At 36.3% G+C, this 23,086-nt stretch overlaps 2 protein-coding genes across 2 annotated transcripts; one reads left to right on the top strand and one right to left on the bottom strand.

The window, feature by feature from the left end:
- Window positions 1-9,815: 9,815 nt before the first annotated feature.
- On the top strand, window positions 9,816-11,159 carry LOC129787192 (uncharacterized). Its single transcript, XM_055822608.1, has one exon. It carries the CDS (start codon window positions 9,816-9,818, stop codon window positions 11,157-11,159), a length of 1,344 nt encoding a protein of 447 aa, XP_055678583.1.
- A 10,478-nt stretch (window positions 11,160-21,637) lies between these two features.
- On the bottom strand, window positions 21,638-22,151 carry LOC129785929 (cecropin-A-like). Its single transcript, XM_055820597.1, has 2 exons — window positions 21,975-22,151; window positions 21,638-21,832 (listed from the first exon to the last, which is right to left on the bottom strand). The coding sequence occupies exons 1-2, from the start codon at window positions 22,071-22,073 to the stop codon at window positions 21,731-21,733; spliced, it is 201 nt and encodes a 66-aa protein (XP_055676572.1). The 5' UTR covers window positions 22,074-22,151; the 3' UTR covers window positions 21,638-21,730.
- Window positions 22,152-23,086: the final 935 nt, after the last annotated feature.

The raw sequence follows: 23,086 nt of genomic DNA, 5'->3' as shown, positions 1-23,086 counted from the left end.
GTTATTGCGTGGCCCATCTATATAATAAAGAAAGGTCTCTCTAAAATTTCGTTCCTGTTCAGCTATGCATTTCTACACCGTTGGTCCGATCGTGATGAAATTTGGTACAGAGACTCCTGATACCAGGCGGTTTTTACCAACGACATTCATTTTCCCCCCAGAGCCCCCCTTCACATAGCCCCCATATAAAATTCATGCTTTTTTGGCTACTTTTTGAATCTGGCGCCATAAATGTTGTGTGAAATTCACTTCTTCCCTTTACATTTTTTTTGATATTGATAAGTGCATGCTTCATCACAATTTTTCTCTTTTTAAAACTTGCGCGAAGCGCAACAAATCCCCGCGAAGCGGGGCGAGGTAAATTGGAGCGAAGCGACAATTTACCTCGTACTTTAATATGTTTTTTACCTCCGTATTTAAATGGCTTTCGCGGGATCACAGAGTAAAATTTCCTCATAATATAATATATGACGGATAATTATGTAGAAATTAAAAAATAACAAGAACAGTCATTGCATCAGTTTTTATCGTAAAGTTACTGTAATCTGTAAAATATAAAAATCCATAAGTTTTCATTTGAAAATTACAATTCATACGATGAAAATATTTTTCAATTCAAAAAAAGAAAAATAGTAATTTTATACATACTTTTCAAATTACGAATTAATTACAGTAGGGTCTCATAATACAGCATCATGTCATACAGCTACATAAGTCATATCTAGAAAAAAAGAACTTACAAGTTGTCTTTATGTTTCCATTTAGTTTAATTTAGCCTTAAACCTTCTACTATCTTTAAGGACCCTACTAAAATTAAAAAAAAAATCACAGAAATTCTTCTCAATTGGATTCAACTTAAGGATCAATCACATCAGAAATGTGTGATTAATTATAGGATATGTTTCGAAATTCCTCTTTGGAATGATATACCGTTTATCATAGCATTATGATATAAAAGCAAAATAATATTCTATTTCACCTGTTTGTAGTGTGTTCTCTCAGCATGATGAAATGCAACACCACTAACATTTATTGCGTGTGCGAAACATGAAGAGAGCTAGTGGTCAGAGTGGGAGGAATTGAAGGGTCATTGAATGAATGTCTCTCAGCCGAGACCGTATCATCGGACACCTCACGAAGAGAAGAAAAAGAAAGAGTTGATTTTCAGGGTGTGCCTCACAGGAAAATTCATTAAATTGTGCTTTTAGTCCCCACCATTTCGCCCTTTTCACAATCATGTGTAATTTTCCAGAAAATAACTTTTGGCGTTTTTTGCGCAATTTATTTTATGATTTTATATTATTCTCCTGAATCGCCCAGAATTGATATGTCCCATTGGAAGTTGACGAAATGGGGTCAAAAGTCATTGAATCTCTAGACGGTTTTTTTTGGTGACCATATGTTTAGACTTTCGCGCAGTCTCACAAATAAAAAAAAAAGTTCAATATGTAGATAGAACCACCAAATTTTGTAGTCTGATTAAATGAATTCAAATAACTTGCACAACACATCGTCGATTCGAAGCACGGAATTGCTTTAAATGTGTGGAAACATTATTTTATTACTCCAAACTCATGTGAATGTCAATAAAGAAATTCAGCTTAAATCGTTTAAATAATTTTTATTTTACCACCTTATCAAATTTTGTTTAGTTATGAATTTAAAATATTACATACCTCCGAATTAAAAGGAATTTTTCTTGTTTTTGCTGATAAGAATTCCTTAGTAATATTTGCATGTCTTTTGCTATTTATTGTTTTTTTTTCTAACGTGATTGTTTTCATGCAATTTGAATTGGAAAATGTTTTGGTTCTCGAGAATCTTCTAATCGCACTTAGGTATTGTGTTGCTGTAACGTCATTAAGACAATCATCATCTCTAGATTTAATTTTGTGAATAATGGAAGGAAATAGTACTTTAAGTGAACCTCCATGAACGTACAAAACTAAAAAAAAAAATAACATGATCGTGCTTTTCATGTGTAGGCTCTCTCGTATGTTTCATTCGCTTGATTTTCAAACTTTTACTACCTGTCATCCAAAAGAAGTGGAATATGTTTTTTAACATTGTTTTTTTTTCTCTACAAAACCATTATGTGAATGTTCTCTCTTTTTAGCCCTTTTTCTGATGTCTTATGAAATGCTCTTTGAAAAAAAAAATTATGTAGGCCTCAATGGAACCGTCCATCCGCAAAGTCGTGATGTGTGCTGAATGGGCTACACCCTTTTGCCCTTTCCACATTTGCTCCCGGCGTCCATGGAACCGCTAATGAGCTCTCGCAGCCTCAACGTTCTAACACTTGTTGTACAGTACATACATACCTACATACATAATCTGTCCATGACACGGAAAACTATCCATAAAGTGGAAGGAAGATTTGAGTACCTTATATCTCTTGTATATGGAAGATAATCGTTTTTATTGAGCAGTTTCGGAAATAACAACAACAATGGAAAACTTACTTAATCAATAAAAGAAACACAGACCAAATAATCTTTATCTTCGTTTTTGTAAATACAAAGTTGAAGAGAGCTCACTTTGTACCTTGATCTGCCAAAAAAAATCGGTCTTATCAATGCAAATGTGCGGAACTCTACCGCTTCGTAAATGATGATAGATTACATAGTGTCTGTTGCTTCGTCATTTTTTTTATTGATAACACCACACTGATGAAGTAATCACTCGAACGGCAGCGCCAGGTATCTTACCTGAAAATAAAAAAAAACACCTTTCCGTTATCACATGAGAAAATTTTATATAGATATAGCTTTTGCTGAATACAGATTTATATATGTAGGGGAGGGCGGGGCTATTTAAGTCACTTAAGCGTTTGGAAAAAGCCTAAAATATCATATTTCCTAGCTAGATAGAACAAAATGATCTGAGAAAGAGTTGTACGGCAGTAAATTTCCTAAAGAAATGAGCTACACATTTTGCTTTACATGTTTAGAAAATATGATGTTTTAAGCTTTTCCGAAACCCTTAAGTGATTTTTTTAACCCCGCTCTCCCCTATTCATATTTTAGAGCTTTCGCTGATATTTAAAAAAAGCGCGACGCCATTAGTTTCTAATACTGCGATGGGATGGCGTTATTATAAATATGAAGGGAAAATGTGAGCCGTGAAAATTTACAAGGCGTCGTTACTTTTTTATTTGATACGAGATGGCATGAGAAAAATACTTTCCTCTCATTCTGGCATTTTGTGTAGGTGAGTTTTTTCGAGTGTGTGCGTGAAATTTTTGTTTGAACTGTAACGAACTTTTTTTTTGTTTTTTCAAAACTGCGATTTTCTTGTTTTTCTTCCAAATTTTTGGACACAAAAGACATTCTTGGGGTCCCTGGAGCACTTACATGTACTCCGGGGCCCCCAAGGAACTTCTCCGTGCGAAATTTGGGGCCGGCGGAAATTTTGACGGTTGGGGATTTTACACGCACTTTTTTTCCCGGAAATGGATTTTCGTGACTTTTGGGATTTTTGATGCCAAAAATTCAAAAGTGTTTTCCCGGTCACAAAAAACACAATTTCCCCGGAAAATTCGGCGGAAAACGCGAAAAAATTGCGAAAAACTGAAAGTAGGAGGGAGACGGATAGCGGTAAAATGCATCCGTCTCATTTTCTCTTCAAGAAAATGTACCAAAAAGGGCGCCAAATTCAAAAAGTGGTCAAAAAAGTATGAATTTTATATGGGGGCGCTACGAAGGGGGGCTCTGGGGGGAAAATGAATGTAGCCGGTGAAAACTGCATGATATAAGGGGCCTCTGTACCAAATTTCAACGCAATCGGTCCAACGGTGTAGAAATGCATAGTTGTCGAAATCCTTTCTTTAGATAAAAATTATAGTTTTTTTAAAATAAAATTTAAAAATAATTATACCTTTGATATTGATAATTAATACAACAATTTTTCCGTTACAGTTTATGCACAGATTCCAATTTGGCGCGAAATGAGTAATTTATTTTGGCGTTACTTTTTAATATTAAATTTCATAAAGAAACTGGAATTTCTTCTGGTTAAATCGATTAGAAAAATCCATACAAATAAATTTATTTTGAAGTTGAAAATAATGTGTATAGATTTATGAAATAGCTTTATGAGAATACCTTCACTAATGAGCATAGAATAGGAATTTCTGTATAATAGAACAAATTCGCTGAACGATAGTTGCAAAGTTTTCTCTCTCTTGCTTCCTTCCGCAGAGTGCGGAGGGCAGTTTTCCATTTCATTTCACGGCCAGACGATACGACACATGGAGCTATTTTATATCAAATATCGTCCTATGGGAAAGATAGGGAAAATGGGATTGTTTGGCCGAATGCCAATTTGTGCACTTCGCCGCAGCGTAATCGATATCCTTTCTCAAATGGAAGCTTTTTTCAACGTGAGAAAATTATGTAATATTTTACTTGTTCAATGAAAGAATAAGTATAAGGATAGGTTATAAATAATTCAGGATATTGGGAAAGAAAAAGGTTTCCTGACCATTTTTTAGTCAATTTATTTCAATTTTTTAATATATTTCGAGATGAATTTTAGATTTAGCACTTTATGCAATTATATATTTAAAAAAAAAATAAAGTTGACTTGATGGCAATAAAAGACTTTTGAAGTGTAGAAATAAACCATAAGAATATAAAGAATGAGGTAAGCTTTTGCTGAATAATCGGTTAAGAATTTCTGCTTTGACAAAATGAGATTTTGAATTTTATTTTACTTATAAGGTCAATTTAAATGGGAGTATTGACCAGACAGACGTGGGCTTTCTTTGCCACAGCTTTGTCGTGATCTTGAAGAGAATATCAATGCTTTTGGGTCAATAAATTATATAATTTTCTGCTTTCTCTTTTCAAATGTTTTATACGGAAATGAAATGAGAAGCACCAAAAAGCTTCAACTAAAGTCGGTTTTCATTGGGTCACTTTTGCTTTCTATACAAAAGTGAAAGTGTTTTGTGGTCGCGAAAGTTCCCATTTGTGCCAAAAACCCAAAAAATGCTCTCATTTTGCCCACAATGCGAAAGATGTGTGTCTTTCGAGTGATTTCACTTTCGCTTTTATGCTGCTAAATTTCTGCTTTTGTGCCAGTCACCTTCGAAAGCGTTGCCCTTGACAGAGAAATATGTATGATATGGAAGCCAAGTGGCAAAAATGGTTGAGATTATGATGATTCTATCATCATATTGAATATTTTATTGAAGGCACTTTCGCACATGAGAGGATATAAAAATGCATATTCAGGACATTTTACCATCAATAGGAAATGGCTGGATTTTTTTCCTTCCCCCATTCTTGGGAGGATTTCTACCCTCGTCAAGTTTTGTATTTGTTTCTTATTAAGTTGTCTATCGAACACATGTTGATTTTATGATCTTAATAACAAATTTTAGCCCCATCTCACCAAAAGCTCTTCTCACCCCAAACTTATTGCGGCAATGGATTTATTGGCTTGCGAAAACATTGCATAGTATGTAAAAGGTATTTGCATGTCATTAAGATGAAAGGAAGACACAAGTTAATTAATAACATTTTATTGGAAAATTATAACACATGTTTCAAGGCGCGAAAACTTTCCATCGTCGTATGATTCCCATTCCCCGACACTTTATGCTGAATTTATCTTCCCTCCGAGCAATTGATCTTCATGCGTAATATGTCTCTTGCTGTGACAAAGAAACTAGCAATTTCCAATTAACCCTTCCTCGCATTTAAATCCATCACTCTCCCCAAAGCCATTTCAACATGATTAATAATAATCTAAAGCACATCCACGGGTTCTGCACCTTTACCATATTTATCAACTTCCAATAATCACACATTGAGAGTGTGGTTAATTGAAGAACATGGGAGATTACACATGATGCGGTATGAGATAAGGGCGCAAGTAAAGTCATATATACCTACCCCTAACGAGGATTGCGGGGTGCTTCACGCGTATTACCTATTTAAATAAAAACAGTTTGTAAAATGAAAACGTCGTGTCATTAATTATCCTGGTACACCCTATACTTCTTATAAGGTTAATTTTAAATGATTATTTTTTAAATGATTTTTGACAGTGACTTTCTCTTTGAATAGAGACAGTTTTTAGAATAAAAACAGAAGGAGCAATATCAGTCTTAAGTCAATGGCATTTATGTGAAAATGTTTAGTAGGAGTTTGGTGGTGCGTTAGATTGCTCCAAGCAAGTGAAATAATTGCTCAGGGATCGGTATTTCTCATCCCACGACACCTCTTTGGTATAAAGTGAGCAATATATGTATGTTATGTATATACATAAAGTGAAGTATAGGATATTTGAAGAAGTTCAACACACTCCAAATACAAATTTCACACACGCAAGTCGCGAATTACTAATTACATTGTGTTTTGTCCTGCGGCATTTTGGCTATATGGAATGAATGACTCCCACCATCAGCCCTCCCCCCGTTCTGGCTCCTCTGCCAATATCCTCAGAGTGTATTAAATATAGAGTGTATGCATGGGAGAATTGGATATTATCCCCATATTAGCGAAACCCAGACAAAACGTGAACTTTATGGAAAACCGCTATTGTGGAACAATTCGGAATATTTAGTAGAGAAAATGGTGGTAAATAGATTGTGTGGGGGTTGAAACAAATTATTGAATTTGGTGTGGTAAAGTTTTGTGATGGGAATCAATACTGAACCCCCACTTTGCACATAATATCTTTCAATGTAAATTGGTATGATTATTTCAACACTTTTACTGGTGGTTTAGCAGTTTCCCTTTGTCGGTGCTTTTCATAATTTAAATTCACATGAAAGGGTTGCGATAAAGAAGAAGTTGGGGTGTGTATGAGAAGAATTTTCTCATATGATTTAATTTACATTACTTGGCATCAAACACACGCATTTTCAATTAGGAACTCCATTTCATTTCCCTCGAGTAAAGCACTATAAAGGCTATATAAAGTATCTTGAGTAGCGAATTCCATCGTATATAATTTGCAAGATATTTGAGGGTTTTTGCGCGTGGGGGTTAGAGGATATGAGCTCTTGCATAAGAATTGCAAGAGAATTCGACCTTGTGTGGTTTTCCACTTTCATATCACAGACTTTATAACTAATTGATGAAATTCAATAAATTCTACATCGTCTGGGTATTTCGATTACGTTCATCCACTCACCAGTCCCTAAATGGGGAGCCAAAGTCCCAAATCAGCAGTAAAAGGAGCAATAAGTACTGATTATTTGATATTCCCTGCGCCATATGGTGTATATACCTCCCGTTCGATGGTGCATGAGGAGAAAATTTGTCCACTTTGCTGCATTCATATTCATTCCCATAGTCGACCACAAATAGAGCCACAGTCCCTCCAGGGGATTGTACAAAAATGAACTTATCAGCAGTTGTATTGGACGAAAAAATAACGAAAATGTTCGTTCGTGATGAGAGAACCAAATTTTTGTGATTTTATACACTCGGAAAAATTATTGAGTGCAATGCTGTGTACATACATATTTCCAAAATTGAAGAAAATAATTGAAAATATAACGCTGTGACAGACGCTAACTGGACCCATTGTTCATAAAAATGTGGGGGTGTAAGGGTGGAGTAGCAAAATATCCTAGTAAAAGGGTATATGGGGTAATAAAATTTGTTTGAGTGCATGACAATAATATAAAGTCAATCATAACGCGTCCAGTTATAAGAGTTGGTATACCACAACGCGGATGGGTCAGTCTATGCGTTGTAATTTAATTTCTGAGTTGCATTAGTAGGCAAAACTGATTTTTTGTGTGAAAATCAGTAATTTGATGCATAAAAATGGTCATATCTCTGGTTCTATAAGACCTACAGACATTTCTTGACTAGTTTTGGAAAGGTATTAAAACAGGCTATAAATTGACATAAATTTTAATAATTTTCAAGGTCACCTCCAGAACACAAAATGGCGAATTTTTGTTTCACCAAAACAGTTTTTGGCATTTTTTATCCTGAAGGAATAGTTCTAGAGGTTTCTGATGTTCTAGAAAGTTGTAGATAATTGTAAAACCTTTAATTTGATACCAAGTTGAGCAAAATCGGACAAGCAGTTCAGGAGATATAGCTCTTAGAACTTTTCAAATTCAAGAATTTTTCAAACTGCGATATCTTCTAAACGGCGACATAGAATTTCTTCATTTTCGGACTGGTACAAGATTATTAGTCCTGCTACAACATATCAAAATTTAAAAGAAATCGATAATGGGGATTCGGAGATATTGCCCCTTAAAGTTAGGCAATTTTTGTTTTTGATTTTAGCGCCTCTTGCGGATGTTTTTGGAACTTGGAATGTTCTACGCAGTTGTAGGGCTTCTTGAAACCTTTCATTTGATACCAAGATGATCAAAATCGGTCAAGCCGTTCTCGAGTTATATTGAAAAAACACTTTTTGCTTTAGGCCGCCATATTTGCTAAACCGCTTGACCGATTTGCAAGTATGAATAGTCGATGAAAACGTCTTACTGAGCTCTACAACATACTAAAATTTCAGACCTCTAGCTGTAAGGGAAGTGGTTGACAGTATTTCAAAATGGCGGACGGCGGCCATCTTGGATTTTTAAAATGCAAAAAAATGAAATTTTACACCCACATTTCTATAGAAAACTTCAAACCGGAAGTCTATCTGTTACCGTTCTCGAGCTATAAGGCAAAATGGGGACCAACGGCAGGCCGGCAGGCCGGCCGGCCGGATCAAAAATTTTCCACCACCATTTTCATAATGTGGGATGTCTAAAACGTGCTCATACCAAGTTTGAGCCCGATCTGAGGTGGTCGGTTTTTCCGACGATTACAATACTTGGTATGCCACGATTGTGGTATACCAACTAATAGAATCCACCCCTGTCGTTATCAAAAGTACATAGCTAATTTAATAAAATGTTAACATATTCACAATGCAACATTTCGACCATTTTTTCTGGGTTTTTTATTATTAAAATATCTCAACACTTTTCAGAGATATAAAACTCAAATGACTGAACCATTTGTATCTAAACCTGGTGGAAGTAACAGATTTTTATGACATTTCCGTGCATTTTTTTGGTACCACTATGCAAATTACCCTGTTTTTTCGCGGGGCGACAAGGAAAAAATTAAATTTATTTTCACAGAGGTTTACGAGAAAAAAATAGAAGAAGGGTTGAAAATGTTGAAGGATGTTGACAAGTCTGCGTCGTCATTGGTGAAAGAAGGACTTTTTAATGTGGCGTAATTTATTTTCCTTATGGAAAATTTGTTTTATAAAATAGAAGGGGTTAATTTCTTCGAGTGTTTGTCATTATTAAATTACAATTATTTTTGCATAACACCGGAGGGATATTCCCCCAACACTTGCACTGTTTTTACTATAGGTACTGAAAATGGGTGATTAAATCAGGGATTCGTTTTTTGATATAACAAAAAATCATGAAAATTGATGCTCGATGGAAGACAATTTGTTTTTTTTTTAGATTGGTATAGTTACTTCAATATGCTACCCCTTGACTGCTGGAGCATGAGGTGTTCAAATTGGAATCAATCACTGTCACAATTTGATCTGGATGATCAAAAATGTTCTAGTAAAGTAGCGCATTCTGCGTCTGACGCTTGACCAAGCAAGACGTGCTTTTGAGCGCTCCGCTATTTGCTATAGAAAAGTTGCCAAAAAAATTAGAAAATCCCGAGTGTGAAGAAAGTGAAAGTGAGAGAGACACTATAACTATATTATCCACGTTGTGGAAAATAGTTTTTCTTTTATATTGTGGAGTAAATAGAAAATCTTGTTGTGAAGAAAAAGAGTGGAAATTTCCATAGAGTGAAGTGAGTGACAAGATGGCCGCTGCCAGTAGCGGCAATGGCAGCCCGACGGCAAATCGCTTCGGGCCGCTCGACACAGGGCAGGAGGATTTTCCTCTCTTATCGGCAAAAGGAAAGAGGAAGAGAATGACAAAAACGCTGGAACTGGATAGAGTGTTCTATGAGAGTAACAACAAGAGATTTCTCGTCGCTGAAAGTGAGAATGAGGGTGACTTCCTTGGCATTTCATACTTTAAAGTCAAGCGATCATTGGACAAGGCTGCTGGAAAAATTCCATTTTTCCAACCACTTGCAAACGGAAAACTACTGATTCAAGCCAGCAATGAGGACCAGGCCAAGAAACTGATGGCTGTCAAGGAAATCGATGGAAAGACAGTGAAATTCTCGATGCATCAAACGCTAAATCAGAGCAAAGGAATCATTGCATGCTTTGCATTCACTAAGCTGTCAGATGAGGAGCTGAAAACTGAATTGGCAGCATTCAATGTCACGGAGGTGAAGAGAATCAAGAGGAAAGTTACAGAAGATGGAACATCGCTGCTGAAGGACACAGGATCGTTTATCTTGACCTTCAATCAACCCACACTGCCAAAGGAGCTGAATGCCTACTACCATGCGCTCAGGGTGAGGCCATACATCCCAAACCCAATGAGATGTCAGAAATGCCAGAAATACGGCCACCACGAGAAGAAATGCAGAGCAAAGGAAGCCATCTGTGGCATTTGCTCACTACCAAAGCACGATGGACAATGCAATGGACCAGCGAAATGCGCGAATTGCGGAGAAGAACACGTTTCATGGAATCGAAAGTGTAGAATCTTTCGAGAAGAATTCGATATCCAACGAATCCGTGTGACAGAGAAAATCTCGTATGTGGCAGCAAAGAAGGTGCATAAGGAGAGGAAGAGGACGGACACCTCATACGCAGAAGCCCTGAGAGGACGTAGAGCAGAGCAAGCACCAACAATGACCAACAGACAGCAGCCCAACGCTTATCAGCGTCGCACCTTACCATCAGGAGAACGCATGGAGAGCGAATCGGCAGGGAACCTCAACAGCGGTGAAAGGGGACTTGTGTTCCGTTTCCAAGCAAACAAGGAGAACGTTGATATCGCGAAAGCTGAGAGAAACAGCCCCTTCTCCAGAACCACGGAAGAGCAACACCCGACAACCGAGAGCATCACCACACACACAGCCACCCCTCATCAGTCAACCCCCGGAGCACACGCACCGGCCGTCGACTTTGGCGTTCCATCCGGGAACGCCGGTACTGATTCCGGAGACCTTGGCTCTACAGGCAAACTCATTACGCAATCAAGCAGCATCCTATACAACCCAGACGAAATGGAACTTAATTAAAACATAAGTTTAGTCTTTAATTCAAAGTTTTTTTCAATTAACAATAGATTAAAGTAAAATTTAAATAACATAATTATGCATTTAGTTCAATATAATATTAACGGTATGAAAAATTTCACAGATATACAATCCATGGCGAAAGACAATAGTATAGGTATTATTTGCTTACAAGAAACCCACCTCACTACAAACAAATCAATTTCTCTTAAAGGCTTTTCATTAATTTCCAATAGACATTTGCACGATAGACCATTAGGTGGATGTGGTATTTTTGTCAGGGAAGGTATACAATATACAGAGGTACCCATAAACTCGAACTTTGACGCGGTTGCAATAAGAACTCCCTTTTTGTCAGGAGTAACAATTTGTTCAATATATTTAAGCCCGAGTCTTCAACTCGGTATTAGAGAATTGAACGCGCTTCTAGATGACCTACCTCAACCAGTATTAATTCTTGGGGACTTTAATGCACACAACACCATGTGGGGATGTACGTCCACATATGGTAGGGGCTCCTTAATAGAAACTTTCATACTTTCAAACGACCTCACCCTATTAAACAACGGTGATTACACCTATTTACACCCGGGACATAAATCTTTCTCAGCAATAGATCTCTCCCTATGCAGTCCCTCGCTTATGCCATTCCTTGAGTGGAAAGTAAGTGAGGAGCCGCATAGTAGTGACCACTTTCCAATCCATATCAAAATATCTGACAATAATCCTGATTTAATGCGTAGGCCCAGGTGGAAAGAATATTTAGCGAATTGGACAAATTTCACAAACAAAGCAGATTTATCTGAAGCCTATTCAATAAATCAAGAAACTAACGTAAACGTAGCGGCAGTTACTGATAAAATAGTAACTGCAGCACAGTCTAGTATCCCCATGACCAAAGCCAAACCTAAAAAGAAACTCGTACCTTGGTGGAATGATGAACTCACAAAAGCACGAAAAGACTGTACCAAAAAGCTAAGAAAATTTAAAAGACATGCCACAGACGAAAACTACACTCTATACAAAGATAGCCTTAAGTTGTTTCAAAAGTTAAAAGAGGAAGCTAAAAAGAAATCCTGGAGTGACTATGTCGTTAAAATCACCAACAATACCCCAGTTAAAGAAGTATTTGATAAAGTTAAGAAAATAGCAGGAACATATAAATCCCCTTCAATTTACCACTTAAAGAAGGATAACACATACCACGATCAACCTCAAGAGATTTGCGAAATTTTAGCAACACAATTTTATGAAAACTGCGACGATAACTTCGACGATCCCACTTTCCTGATGAAAAAACGCAATCTCGAAAAAATCCCTTTTCTTTACCCCCAATCCCCCGAAACCAGTACACTCAACCAACCTTTCTCACTTAGAGAACTAGAAACAGCCCTTTCTCATGCAAAAGGGAAATCCCCAGGGCCTGATTTAATTACTTACTCAATGATTAAAAATCTCAATCCCTCTAGCAAAGTAGTTCTTCTATCACTATTTAATGACATTTTTCAATCCGGACATTATCCCAACGATTGGAAAAAGGCTAACATAATACCGATCCTTAAACCCAATAAAGACCCCACAGATCCCAAGAATTACAGACCAATTGCTCTCACTAATTGCATGAGTAAAATATTAGAAAAAATAATTGTCCGACGGCTTAATTGGTGGATGGAAAAAAACCATCTACTGTCGGATAGACAATCAGGTTTTCGGGCTAAACGTAGTACCACTGACAATATTCTGTACCTGCAAAATTATGTAAGCAATAGCTGCCAAAAAACGTCCCATACTACATGCATTACCTTTGACATGACGAAAGCGTATGAAAAAACATGGAGAATTCTAGCGTTACACCAGTTGGCTAGTTGGGGTCTAGCAGGCCCTATGTTCAACTTAATTCAAAGTTTCCTGCAACACAGAACCTTCAGGGTACTATCAGGCCAACACGAATCCCAATGGAGAGAGCAAGTTAACGGGATGGTCACAGGATCAGTCCTTAGCGTCCCACTTTTCCTAGTCTCCATACATAGTTTAACACTAGTTTTAGACCAATGCCCCGACACAGAATACCTCCTTTACGCTGACGACCTAGTCATTTTCGGTTCTAAGCCAAACCAAAACGCCATGACAGCCTCACTCCAGAATACTATCCACAAAATTGAAGAATGGTCACGTAACAACGGCGTTGTTTTCTCTAATGAGAAAACCAAAGCCATACACTTTTGCCGAAAATCTTCATGCACCTCCACCCCCAGATTGACCCTTTATAATAATCCAATTGCAATAGTACCGGAAGTAAAGATACTAGGAGTAATTTTTGACTGTGAACTTAAATGGAAGGCACACTTAATTAACCTCAAAAACCGGCTTGTTAAAATAACTAACTTAATAAGGGCTATCTCATCCAGAAAATGGGGAGCCAAACAGAAGCAAATACTCAATATCACGTCGGCACTGATAGTTAGCCGGATTGACTACGGATGTCAGGCCTACGGTCAGGCAAAAAAAGACACTCTAAAAATCATTGAAACACCTTTTCGAGCATCAATTAGAGCAGCACTAGGAGCCTTCCGCTCATCCCCCATTGAAAGTCTGCTAGCTGCTGCAGGTCTTAGCAGCCTTGAAGATAGGAGAAAGTTAGCCTGTATCAAATACCTCTACAGGTTAAAACATCTCCCACAATTACCTCTCTCCCCAGAAGCACCAAATGACAATTTCCGTCTTTCAATGAAATACCCAGAACCCTTCATGAATATGGCTAAACGACTCGCTTCCCAACTAAGCATCCCACAAATAGACATTATCCCGTATGTAACCCCAAAGTTAGCTCCCTGGACGAACTTAGACGACATCATTGATATAACCCTAACGATGTACAAGAAAAACAACACTCCACCTGAAGTATACACAGCGCTATTCAGAGAAAGGCGATCTCTATACGGAGACTTTACTGAATACTACACGGACGGTTCCAAAACCCAATCTGGTACAGGCTTTAGCGTAGTAGGCCCAAATGAAGAAGTTGTGGAGAGCATTAAAACCTCAAACGTGTGCTCGGTCTTTACAACCGAAGCACTTGCACTCTTGGAAGCGTGTTCAATTCCCCTTGCTGAATACGAGAAAAGACTGATAGTTACCGACAGTCTATCTACCGTCATCGCGATAGGTACCATTGGAAACAAAAACAGTACAATTATAGAAATAAGGGATACACTCCTCCAATATTACCCAAAAATTCACATCCTATGGGTCCCCGGACACATAGGAATTAGAAAAAATGAGATAGCTGACATTGCAGCTAAAGAAAGTAACGAAAAATACCACATCGACCTAAATATAGCATCCTTTCAGGACATAAATTCCCTTATAAAGAAGAAAAATATTGAACAAAGAGACAACAGTTGGACACAAATAACAGACAACAAAAAACTTAGGGAGATTTACGAAACACCCAGCGGCTTTGCCTATAATGATAGTATTTCAAGAGAACATGCTATAATAATAAATAGACTAAGGATAGGACACACTAGATTAACCCACAGCCACCTAATGAATAGAAATGAAAATGAAAAACACTGTGAGTGTAACGGTGAGCTACTCACAATAAAGCATATCTTTACAGAATGCAGGAAAGTAGAAAACATAAGAAACCTAATATTAAAGTCAAATTGCTTAAAACATATCCTTTTTGAAATCCCCATAGAAAAAGTAATTGAATTCCTAACTAGAACCAAGTTAATAAAAGAAATTTAGTTTAAGAAAACTAATGTATTAAGTAATTAAGGCACTGAAAAAGCATAAGTAACTGTACGTTAGATGCTGAATAAAACTTATATATATATCTAGTAAAGTAGCATGGTGTATCTGTGGCATTGGAAAATTTTCCGGCTTACAGAGAAGTTGGATGAGGGGTGAGAAGCTGCTTTATCCATGTGAATTATTGCATTCTTTGGTGAGATTTATGTAAATACTTTCTCGCCACACTATGCAATATCAAAAATCTACCCTTTTGTTTCACATCTTAATTCATCGTCTTTTGGGTATGTGAAGATGTTTAATTTTGCAAAATTAGCTCACAAGTGTGGCTTCGGGGTTTGTTCAAATTCACATATACACAATGCTTCACACGAAAAAGGGGGTGGCACATAAATATGTAAACCACGACAAAATACACATAAAATATCGCAAGGGTTTGGGATTGTTTTAAACGTTAAAATCCCCAAAGAAGCGCACAGCACACAAATTACAACGAAGCGACATATTTATTAAGGTTTGGCCTCTTGTTGGAATATTGCCTCGCTAACCACCCTTTCGATGACTCTGGCGTCTCTTTATAAATCTGGAAAAGTGTTATATTGGCATTTGTGGGAGGATTTCCTCAAGGAGTGCCACTCTCGGGAGCACTCTCATGTGTGACGCCATTCTCTCAGAGGGGTGACAGCACGCTCTCACTCAGGAGTTGTATGTATGGAAATTAATGGAAATTAAATTTTGTACAATGGAAAATTTTAAATGCTGCAAGGGAAACTATAAGGTATTACGGTTTGGTATGTAATTTTATCACATACAACCACCCCCCAAATGGTTATTTTTGGTGCACACTACAAATATGGACGAGTTGCTCCCTCAGGGGTAGTCACCTCCCATTATTTGCCCCTTCAATGCCCTTTAGTTTATTTGTCTTCCACACCACCAAATCACACTTGGGAAAATTATTTGGCCATTGTAGATTTTAACCTAAAGGTAAAATTGGTCGATGAAGAGTATCGTACACCACACTTCTTATACACTTTATCAATAAAATTTTATTAAATTTTACAGGTCAATAATTTTGATTTCTTCTGCAATTTTTCCTTTTTTATGAAAAAGGAAAAATTGCGAATTTTCATGGATTAAATAATTTCAAGCTTTTGTACAACAAGTCTTGGGAAAATATTACCCTTGGAAAATTTCAACGAAAGCATTTGGGCGGCTAAATGTTGTTACTCATATAAACCGTCCTTTAAATCTCCTATCGGGACACATTAAATCATTTATGACCACCATCAACGCTTTAAGAGATTCAAATCGATAATTGCTAAAGGATATGGAGTACAGAATTGTACAAGTGGAGTTCACTAATAGTGTCGGAGATTGTGTTCTGGCAATAACAATAAGCATTTGTCGGATAAATTGTCTGGGTTGAATCAATGGTTTCTAGCCTCATTACTGGATCATCTGACGCAATGAGAGGAACGTGACTTTTCGCAAGGAATCTCCGTCATGGGGTATTGGTTGGAATTAAATAAGAAATTACTCTGACAATTACACTTTTTGTGGATCAAAGAAAGTGAAGGTGGCAAAATGCAATTTTCTTCGCTGGGCAGAATAATAAAAGGTGCCTTTTGGGAAATTATGCCGCACATTTTTTTTTTACATTTAGAAGCATATACCGTGGGGAGAATTTATGCAAAGGGGCAAAAATTCCGTATAATCTCAAATGAGATGAAACACCCTCGAAAAAAAATCTTCCAACAAAGGTTGGATTTTAAAATTTAAAGCAAAAGACTTAATCCTATGCATCTTTCCCCATAGCTCAGGCAGGAAAATTCTCCGTGCTACAATTTATCAATTTGTGCAAGTTTTTTTTTCCATCTCACCATTATTCACATAATCACGTTTCAATATTTTCCTTTCATGTCCTTATCTTCAATTTGTGCATAGAATTATGTTATGATTCCCATCCCCCGTATCCAAATCGGTTTGAATTTTAAATTAGTTTACTGCTTCCACCATAAGATGTTCACCTTTTGATTTTCAATCTCCCATAGACCCCTCTTTTACTATCAATATCACCGCATGATTTTTCTTGGGCGGGAAATTTCGTCGCGATGTCATTCATTATTGTATTGTTGTATATATGGGAAGTAAAATAAAAAGGTGGGTTGAGGAGTCGAGAGGGTGGAGGATGTCGGAGGAGAATACAATGGTGAGATGGGAAGGGTGTACCAAGTGCTGAGTCCCATAAATTTGGAAAACAACGCAAATAACCGAAATGGGAAATTCTGTATTACATTTTAGGGGTGGATTTTCCTTTATATGACTTTTGCGCGCGTTGTTTGAGAATTGGGGAGTGGATTTGCACAAGAGAGGAGACAAATCGAATTTTGCCCAAAATTAAATTGATATCAATTTCGGTCCTGGTGCATCCTGTGTTCTCTTGTTTCCACCTTTTTCCACCCAAAATTCTAACGGCATACCCCCTCATGCGAAATGGCACTCACAATGGAAAACAATGTGATGATGAGAATGGTGCCTCCTTGAGACGTTTCCACTAAAAGATAAGGACCCACTCCTTGTCGTTCTCTTGTCTTCCTCTGAAATACACATAGTACACTCAAGTTTCCACCGTACATTGTGAAATACTCATAAATTTTCGCAGTGATTTACAATAGAATTCACAAAACTATTTGCCGGGGAACTCGAGTGTGCAACACCGAAGCATCTCCGCTCTCATGAGGGTTGTTTAATTAAAAGAACAAAATAAGAAATGAATATTAATTTACAATGGAGAGATTTTGCAGTGAGTGAATTTGAATATTCACCCTTCCCGTGTAAAAGTGGAAGGGGGTGAATAAGAGAACTTGTCTCAATTCTCCTTTCACTCATTTTCTTATTACTTCTTCGAGGGATGATAAAATTTTAGGTGAATTGAATTAATCGAACGAATTAAAGGCAGTAATTGGAAGACACCACGTTAACCCATTTGCATAATACCAATATCACATTGTGCGAAACCTTTAAAACACGAAGTCATGCCGTGTTGAAGGAAAATTTGAAATTTTGCAACATTTTTCACCCATTCCTTACCGAAATGTATAATTAAATTGGAAATTCGCTAAAGTGGAAAGAGTTCTTCCCGTAGAAAAGAAAAAAAAAACCTCTGAAGTCATCATGAATTAAGGGAGAAAAGAAGTAAGTTAGTAAAAGAATGAGGGGTTGATTAATTTGAATTAGTGAAGGAAAATTAGAAATTCGATTATGATCGTGCTTAATTTGGAAAATAAGTAAATTGAATTCATGTGCAGTTTTTCACAAGAGAAGGAGAGGAAAATCGGCGGTGAAAAAAAAGAAGAGGATAGAATCCAATGAATCGCAAGAGATAATTTATACGCTTTTGAAAGGAATTTACGACATATTGAAAGCGTCTCAGATCAACGACTCTCCTTACTCTTATTTATTTTTATAGTCGCAGGAAAATTGCTGTCTTAGGACATTAAGTGGGTATTTTGGTGGCTATAGTCGACTTAATAAATCACACAAAATGGATAACACACTTTATAACTTAATAGTTATACAATAGTGCTGGAGCATTGCAAAGTATTCCGAGTCATTCTTCAATATAATGTTCTATTTACTTCATTGCTTTCGTGTAAATTTTTCCAACGCATACACATACACGTACACTTATGGACCACTATATCAAATTCATGAATGTGATTCTTGTATCAATTTGTTGGGACATAAAAACGATAAAAAATAGATGACACCGCCAATTTATCACTCTGAGAGTAATAATATTTATACCACATTGTACGTACATTGTACATAATACATACAGTTTTCTCAAGTTCCTCCCTCCACCATCATTCCACTTTTACACCCAAACTCATTGTTGGTCCTGGATAGCATGAAGAAATTGATGAAAAGAAATTGATATTCTGGAAACAATTCATACTGTATTCCGTATAAATTGAAATATCACAACATTTTTATCAATTCCTTCCCCTTATAGGTAGGTATATGTATGCATGTTGTGTATCTCCCAGTGCGAGAAAAAAGGATAGAAATGTCACGAAAATACCGAATAACAATGCAGGGCAAATGACAACCACTAAATCAATTGAACTTTCCCATTTTATAACATTTTTCAAATAAACAACATTTTGGGGTAAAATATTGCACGCTTTCGTCCAACATTCACATTATCCACATGCATGTCAACCAATCCCCCTAAAAGCCCCCCTCCTGTTGAGAGGATGATCCAAAATGTTCGTAGAGGTGTTTTTTTGGTTGTATAATTTTATGACACTTTCAATCCTTAATGGTCATTTATCTGCAATTTTATGTGATTTTTGTGATAATGTCTTTGGGAATCTGTTTAACGAGAATTTTCAGATTTTCTTTGCATTTGATTTATGCTTAAATTTCAAGTTTTTATAAATATTTTACAGTTCTGTAGTTACTTTGAATAAATATCTTTATAAAGTGTATTGAATGCAATGCAAAAAAATTATTTTTGAGTAAATAATAATAAAAAATTCTTAACTTTTCACTTCCAAATATTCGCGAATATGCCACCAAAATCTCTCCTGGCTGATGATTTGTTATACTTCCTTGACATCTCAATGTATTTGCAATTTATTATCTTTCCGCGGCAAAGGCTGGAGTTGAGAGTTGAAATTGAAAGTTGCCTTGCATTTGGTGGGTAAAAGATTATGGAGTGGTGTGGATTGTTAACACGATGTTGGCGAATTAGAGAAATGCCAAATAAAGCCAAATGTCATTAAATTTATAATCTAAACATGGTCTTGGATGTGGGTGACTTGGAGAAGGTGGCACAGAGAATTTGGCGAAGTTTGTGAATCACACCCAGATGTAGACGCGACCACCCTCACCCTTTGAGAAGGGGCGCACTCAACCGCATAACAGCGTCGTCAGTAGAACGCCTTTCCGGGTGTCAAACATCGTAAATTTAATTGAAAGCGTATTCCGTGTCTTTTGCTTCTGTTGCTGATGGTGGCGCAAATGGTGGAAGAACCATGTTTACATGAGACCACTGCCACCCCCTCCGCTCATTTATTCGGTTGAATAACTGTGCGGATGTGGCCCTGTATCCTTGCTAACCATCCCACCCCTATGTGTTATGTTGTATTGAGAATTCATGCTAGTGAATGCGATATTCAATTAACTATTTTGTGTCATGATATAGAAATTTATTTATCTTCTCTCCATCCCTCGAATAATCTGCACAACAGAGCTTTCTCCATGAATCAATATACCCGACGAGTGTGTAATTAATTCACTTGCTCGACTTTGTTGACTCAACCATCAAAATTCACAAATCCTTTCCAAGACCAATTCAACCCTCGGTGGGTTATATACGCGATTTTTCTGGTCAGTTGAACACGCTAAAGTGTCAATCAATCTTTTCCGAATTGACGACCCAAATTCCTTATTCTGCCTGCTTCCGCTTCCATTATTGCCCGCCCTCTTTGTAGCCATAAACATAAATTATTGCATAAAGCAATAATGATAAATTATAATTCAGATCACTGGAAGATAAGGCTATTAAAGGATTATAGTTGCATCGTAATGTGGGTGCTTTTTATGATGCTTTTAGCCATCTAATTTCCTTATAATCGGCTATTAATTCCTCTACATGCCATTTTATTTCAGAGGGCAATCTAAAACATTCTTACATGCCATATTCAAGAACATATATTTTGTCATTCAATAAATAAATAAAATCTTACAAATTGTAAATGTAATTTTGGTTTTAACAGTAAAATCTTAATGCCTCCAAGCTATTTTCCAACGGCATGTATAGTTTTCCTGATTGAATGCTTGATGGTGTGGCTGACTTTGTCCTGAAATTGAAAGATAAATTATTTAATGTTAAATAATTAAAATGTTTTTAATTAATTGTAAAATATTTGCAACGTTAATTAATGGGTCACACTAAACTTTAAAGCACTTCACTTTTAAGGTGTATAACTCGTAAAAAAAGAATCACAGCTAAAAGGTAATTGTATTGTATTGTATTACTTACAATTCTCTTTCCTACTTTTTTCCAAATTCCAGCTTCGGCTCCAGTAAAGATAACAGCCAAAAGGACAAGTATGACAAAATACTTTGTAAAATTCATTTTAATCGATTAATTTAGGAATTTTTTTGGACTCAAAAATTAAGAAAATATCTGCTTCACGATATCCTACACACTGACACTCTGTGGCGTTGATCTCTGCGTATTTATATACTCTGTGAAAAGTTTGCAAAATTTCAATTTCATAACACTGAATTGTCATCTTGGGAAACCCATTCTGTCTTCCTTATACGGCCAATGCCTGTTTGATCTTTAAAATTTTGAAATATTTTACATGTAAATATCATAGCTTATTTTATTTGTTTTTATTCAGATATTAAGGAGAGAGTTGAAGGGGGTATTTGGTTAATGAACTCGAAAACCGCAACCAAGATTTAAAAATTGTCGTAAAATGACCCACATACTCCACATATTTATGAACAGAAAATTAATTTTCGATGAAAAGGTAAAAAAAATTTCTTACATAACTTTCTTCTTAACTTTCGTTTTTTCTTCAACTTACTCATACAGACTGTAAGCTGGAACACAAAAATACTGAGAAATTATTAAGCTGGGAGATTCTTTTTTTCCTTCTTTCCAAATAATTCATTTTTAAGGGTAATAAAAAAGACTTTCATTTTCATTTAAAAAATGTTGAGTATAGTTTATTTTGTCTTTTGATAAATAAATATTATAAATTCATGGCAGTGATGTTTGTAGGTAATGTATCCTACTTTCCTAGAGCCTTAGCTGATCCTAAAACACCAATGACTCCCTGAGCTGCAGGTAGTACCTTCTCCACTGAACGGTGAACGTTCTTTCCGACTTTTTCCTGGAATCGTATATCTTATATTACTAATCATGTAAAATTATTGTACGAATAATTGAATAATTAAAAAAAAACAACATTCAAGGGTTGACCAGAAGGGATTTTGAATTTGCCCTTGGTCATTTTTATTCAAATTGGTACTCACAAGTTTCTTTCCAAGTTTCTTCAAAAATCCAGCTTCAGCTCCAGTGGTCAGTACTGCCAGGAGTACAACAAAGAGTACGAAATATTTTGTGAAATTCATCTTGCACAAGTAAATTGAATTAGAAGTGATTTTGCAGAAATTGCTTAAGGTTCTCGGACTAACGATCTCGTTCTGACTGATGTCTGGTGGAAGATCGTTCTTCGTATTTATATGTTTGCAGCAGTCTGAATGTTTGAAGAACTACAGTTAAGAGATTTGTTATAGTGAATCCCCGTCTTGGAAGACACATTATGTCTGTCTTTAATGAAGGAATGCCTGATGTATGGGAAATATGTATTGAAAAATTCCCCTTGTTTGAAGATTACTTTTATTTTGTTTTCATTTGAATTTATCAGTGCGCATGTGAGTTTTATTATTTTTTTTACTTCTATTTTAATAAACATTCCTAATGATAACAGCAAGGTTGATTTGAAGTGAACAAAGTCGTTATAATGTGAATTTTGTGGAATTTTGTTAAAATGAAGCAATGGAGAATTTATCGAGGAATTTATTGATCCGTAAAAGTATTTTCATTTCAAACGTGATTTCGATAAAATCTCCTTAATATTTCAATGTGATATTGAATTATGGGTGTCTGAAAGAGGTGACAGTAATACAGGGATAATAGAGTGTTTAGGATGTGAGAGCAATAGTATATGAATTTGGTATTCAGGAGATGCATCTCACGGAGTGTCTTTTTAAAAAACTGTCCATTTATAAATTTGCAGTCGTGTAGCTCATGTTGTGCCTCAATGTAAGCCAAACAATTTTTCAGGATTTACCCACCCTGAAATTTTCCTCAATTTTTCTTTTACACCATGTGCCATATGAAAGAAACAGTTTTTCTTCTTATTGACTCTTTTGGATTTAAAATTGACAAAAAAAGCAGCGAATACATACAGAGTCTGATTAATAGTCATATTGTGTATATCATTTGTGCTGCACTGTATTGATATAAAGTGTGCTTATTCACTGGAAAAGAATAAGAAAAATTGGTAAGAATCCCCTTTCACTTCATCTATACATATTATATGTATATATTGAGGGGAAAGAACATATTTCATGATAAATTG

Source organism: Lutzomyia longipalpis, chromosome 1, assembly GCF_024334085.1.
Source record: "Lutzomyia longipalpis isolate SR_M1_2022 chromosome 1, ASM2433408v1".
Taxonomy (NCBI): Eukaryota; Metazoa; Arthropoda; class Insecta; order Diptera; family Psychodidae; genus Lutzomyia; species Lutzomyia longipalpis.
Note: the sequence above shows the minus strand (reverse complement) of the source record. Positions and strands in the feature narration are given on the sequence as shown.

Bases quoted from the DNA above. Each gene is read 5' to 3' on its own strand.
- LOC129787192 (XM_055822608.1), top strand. From the start codon at position 9,816: ATGGCCGCTGCCAGTAGCGGCAATGGCAGCCCGACGGCAAATCGCTTC.
- LOC129785929 (XM_055820597.1), bottom strand. From the start codon at position 22,073: ATGAATTTCACAAAATATTTCGTACTCTTTGTTGTACTCCTGGCAGTA. The intron at 21,833-21,974 runs GTGAGTACCAAT...ATACGATTCCAG, and splicing joins AGAAACTTGGAAAGAAACTT to GAAAAAGTCGGAAAGAACGT.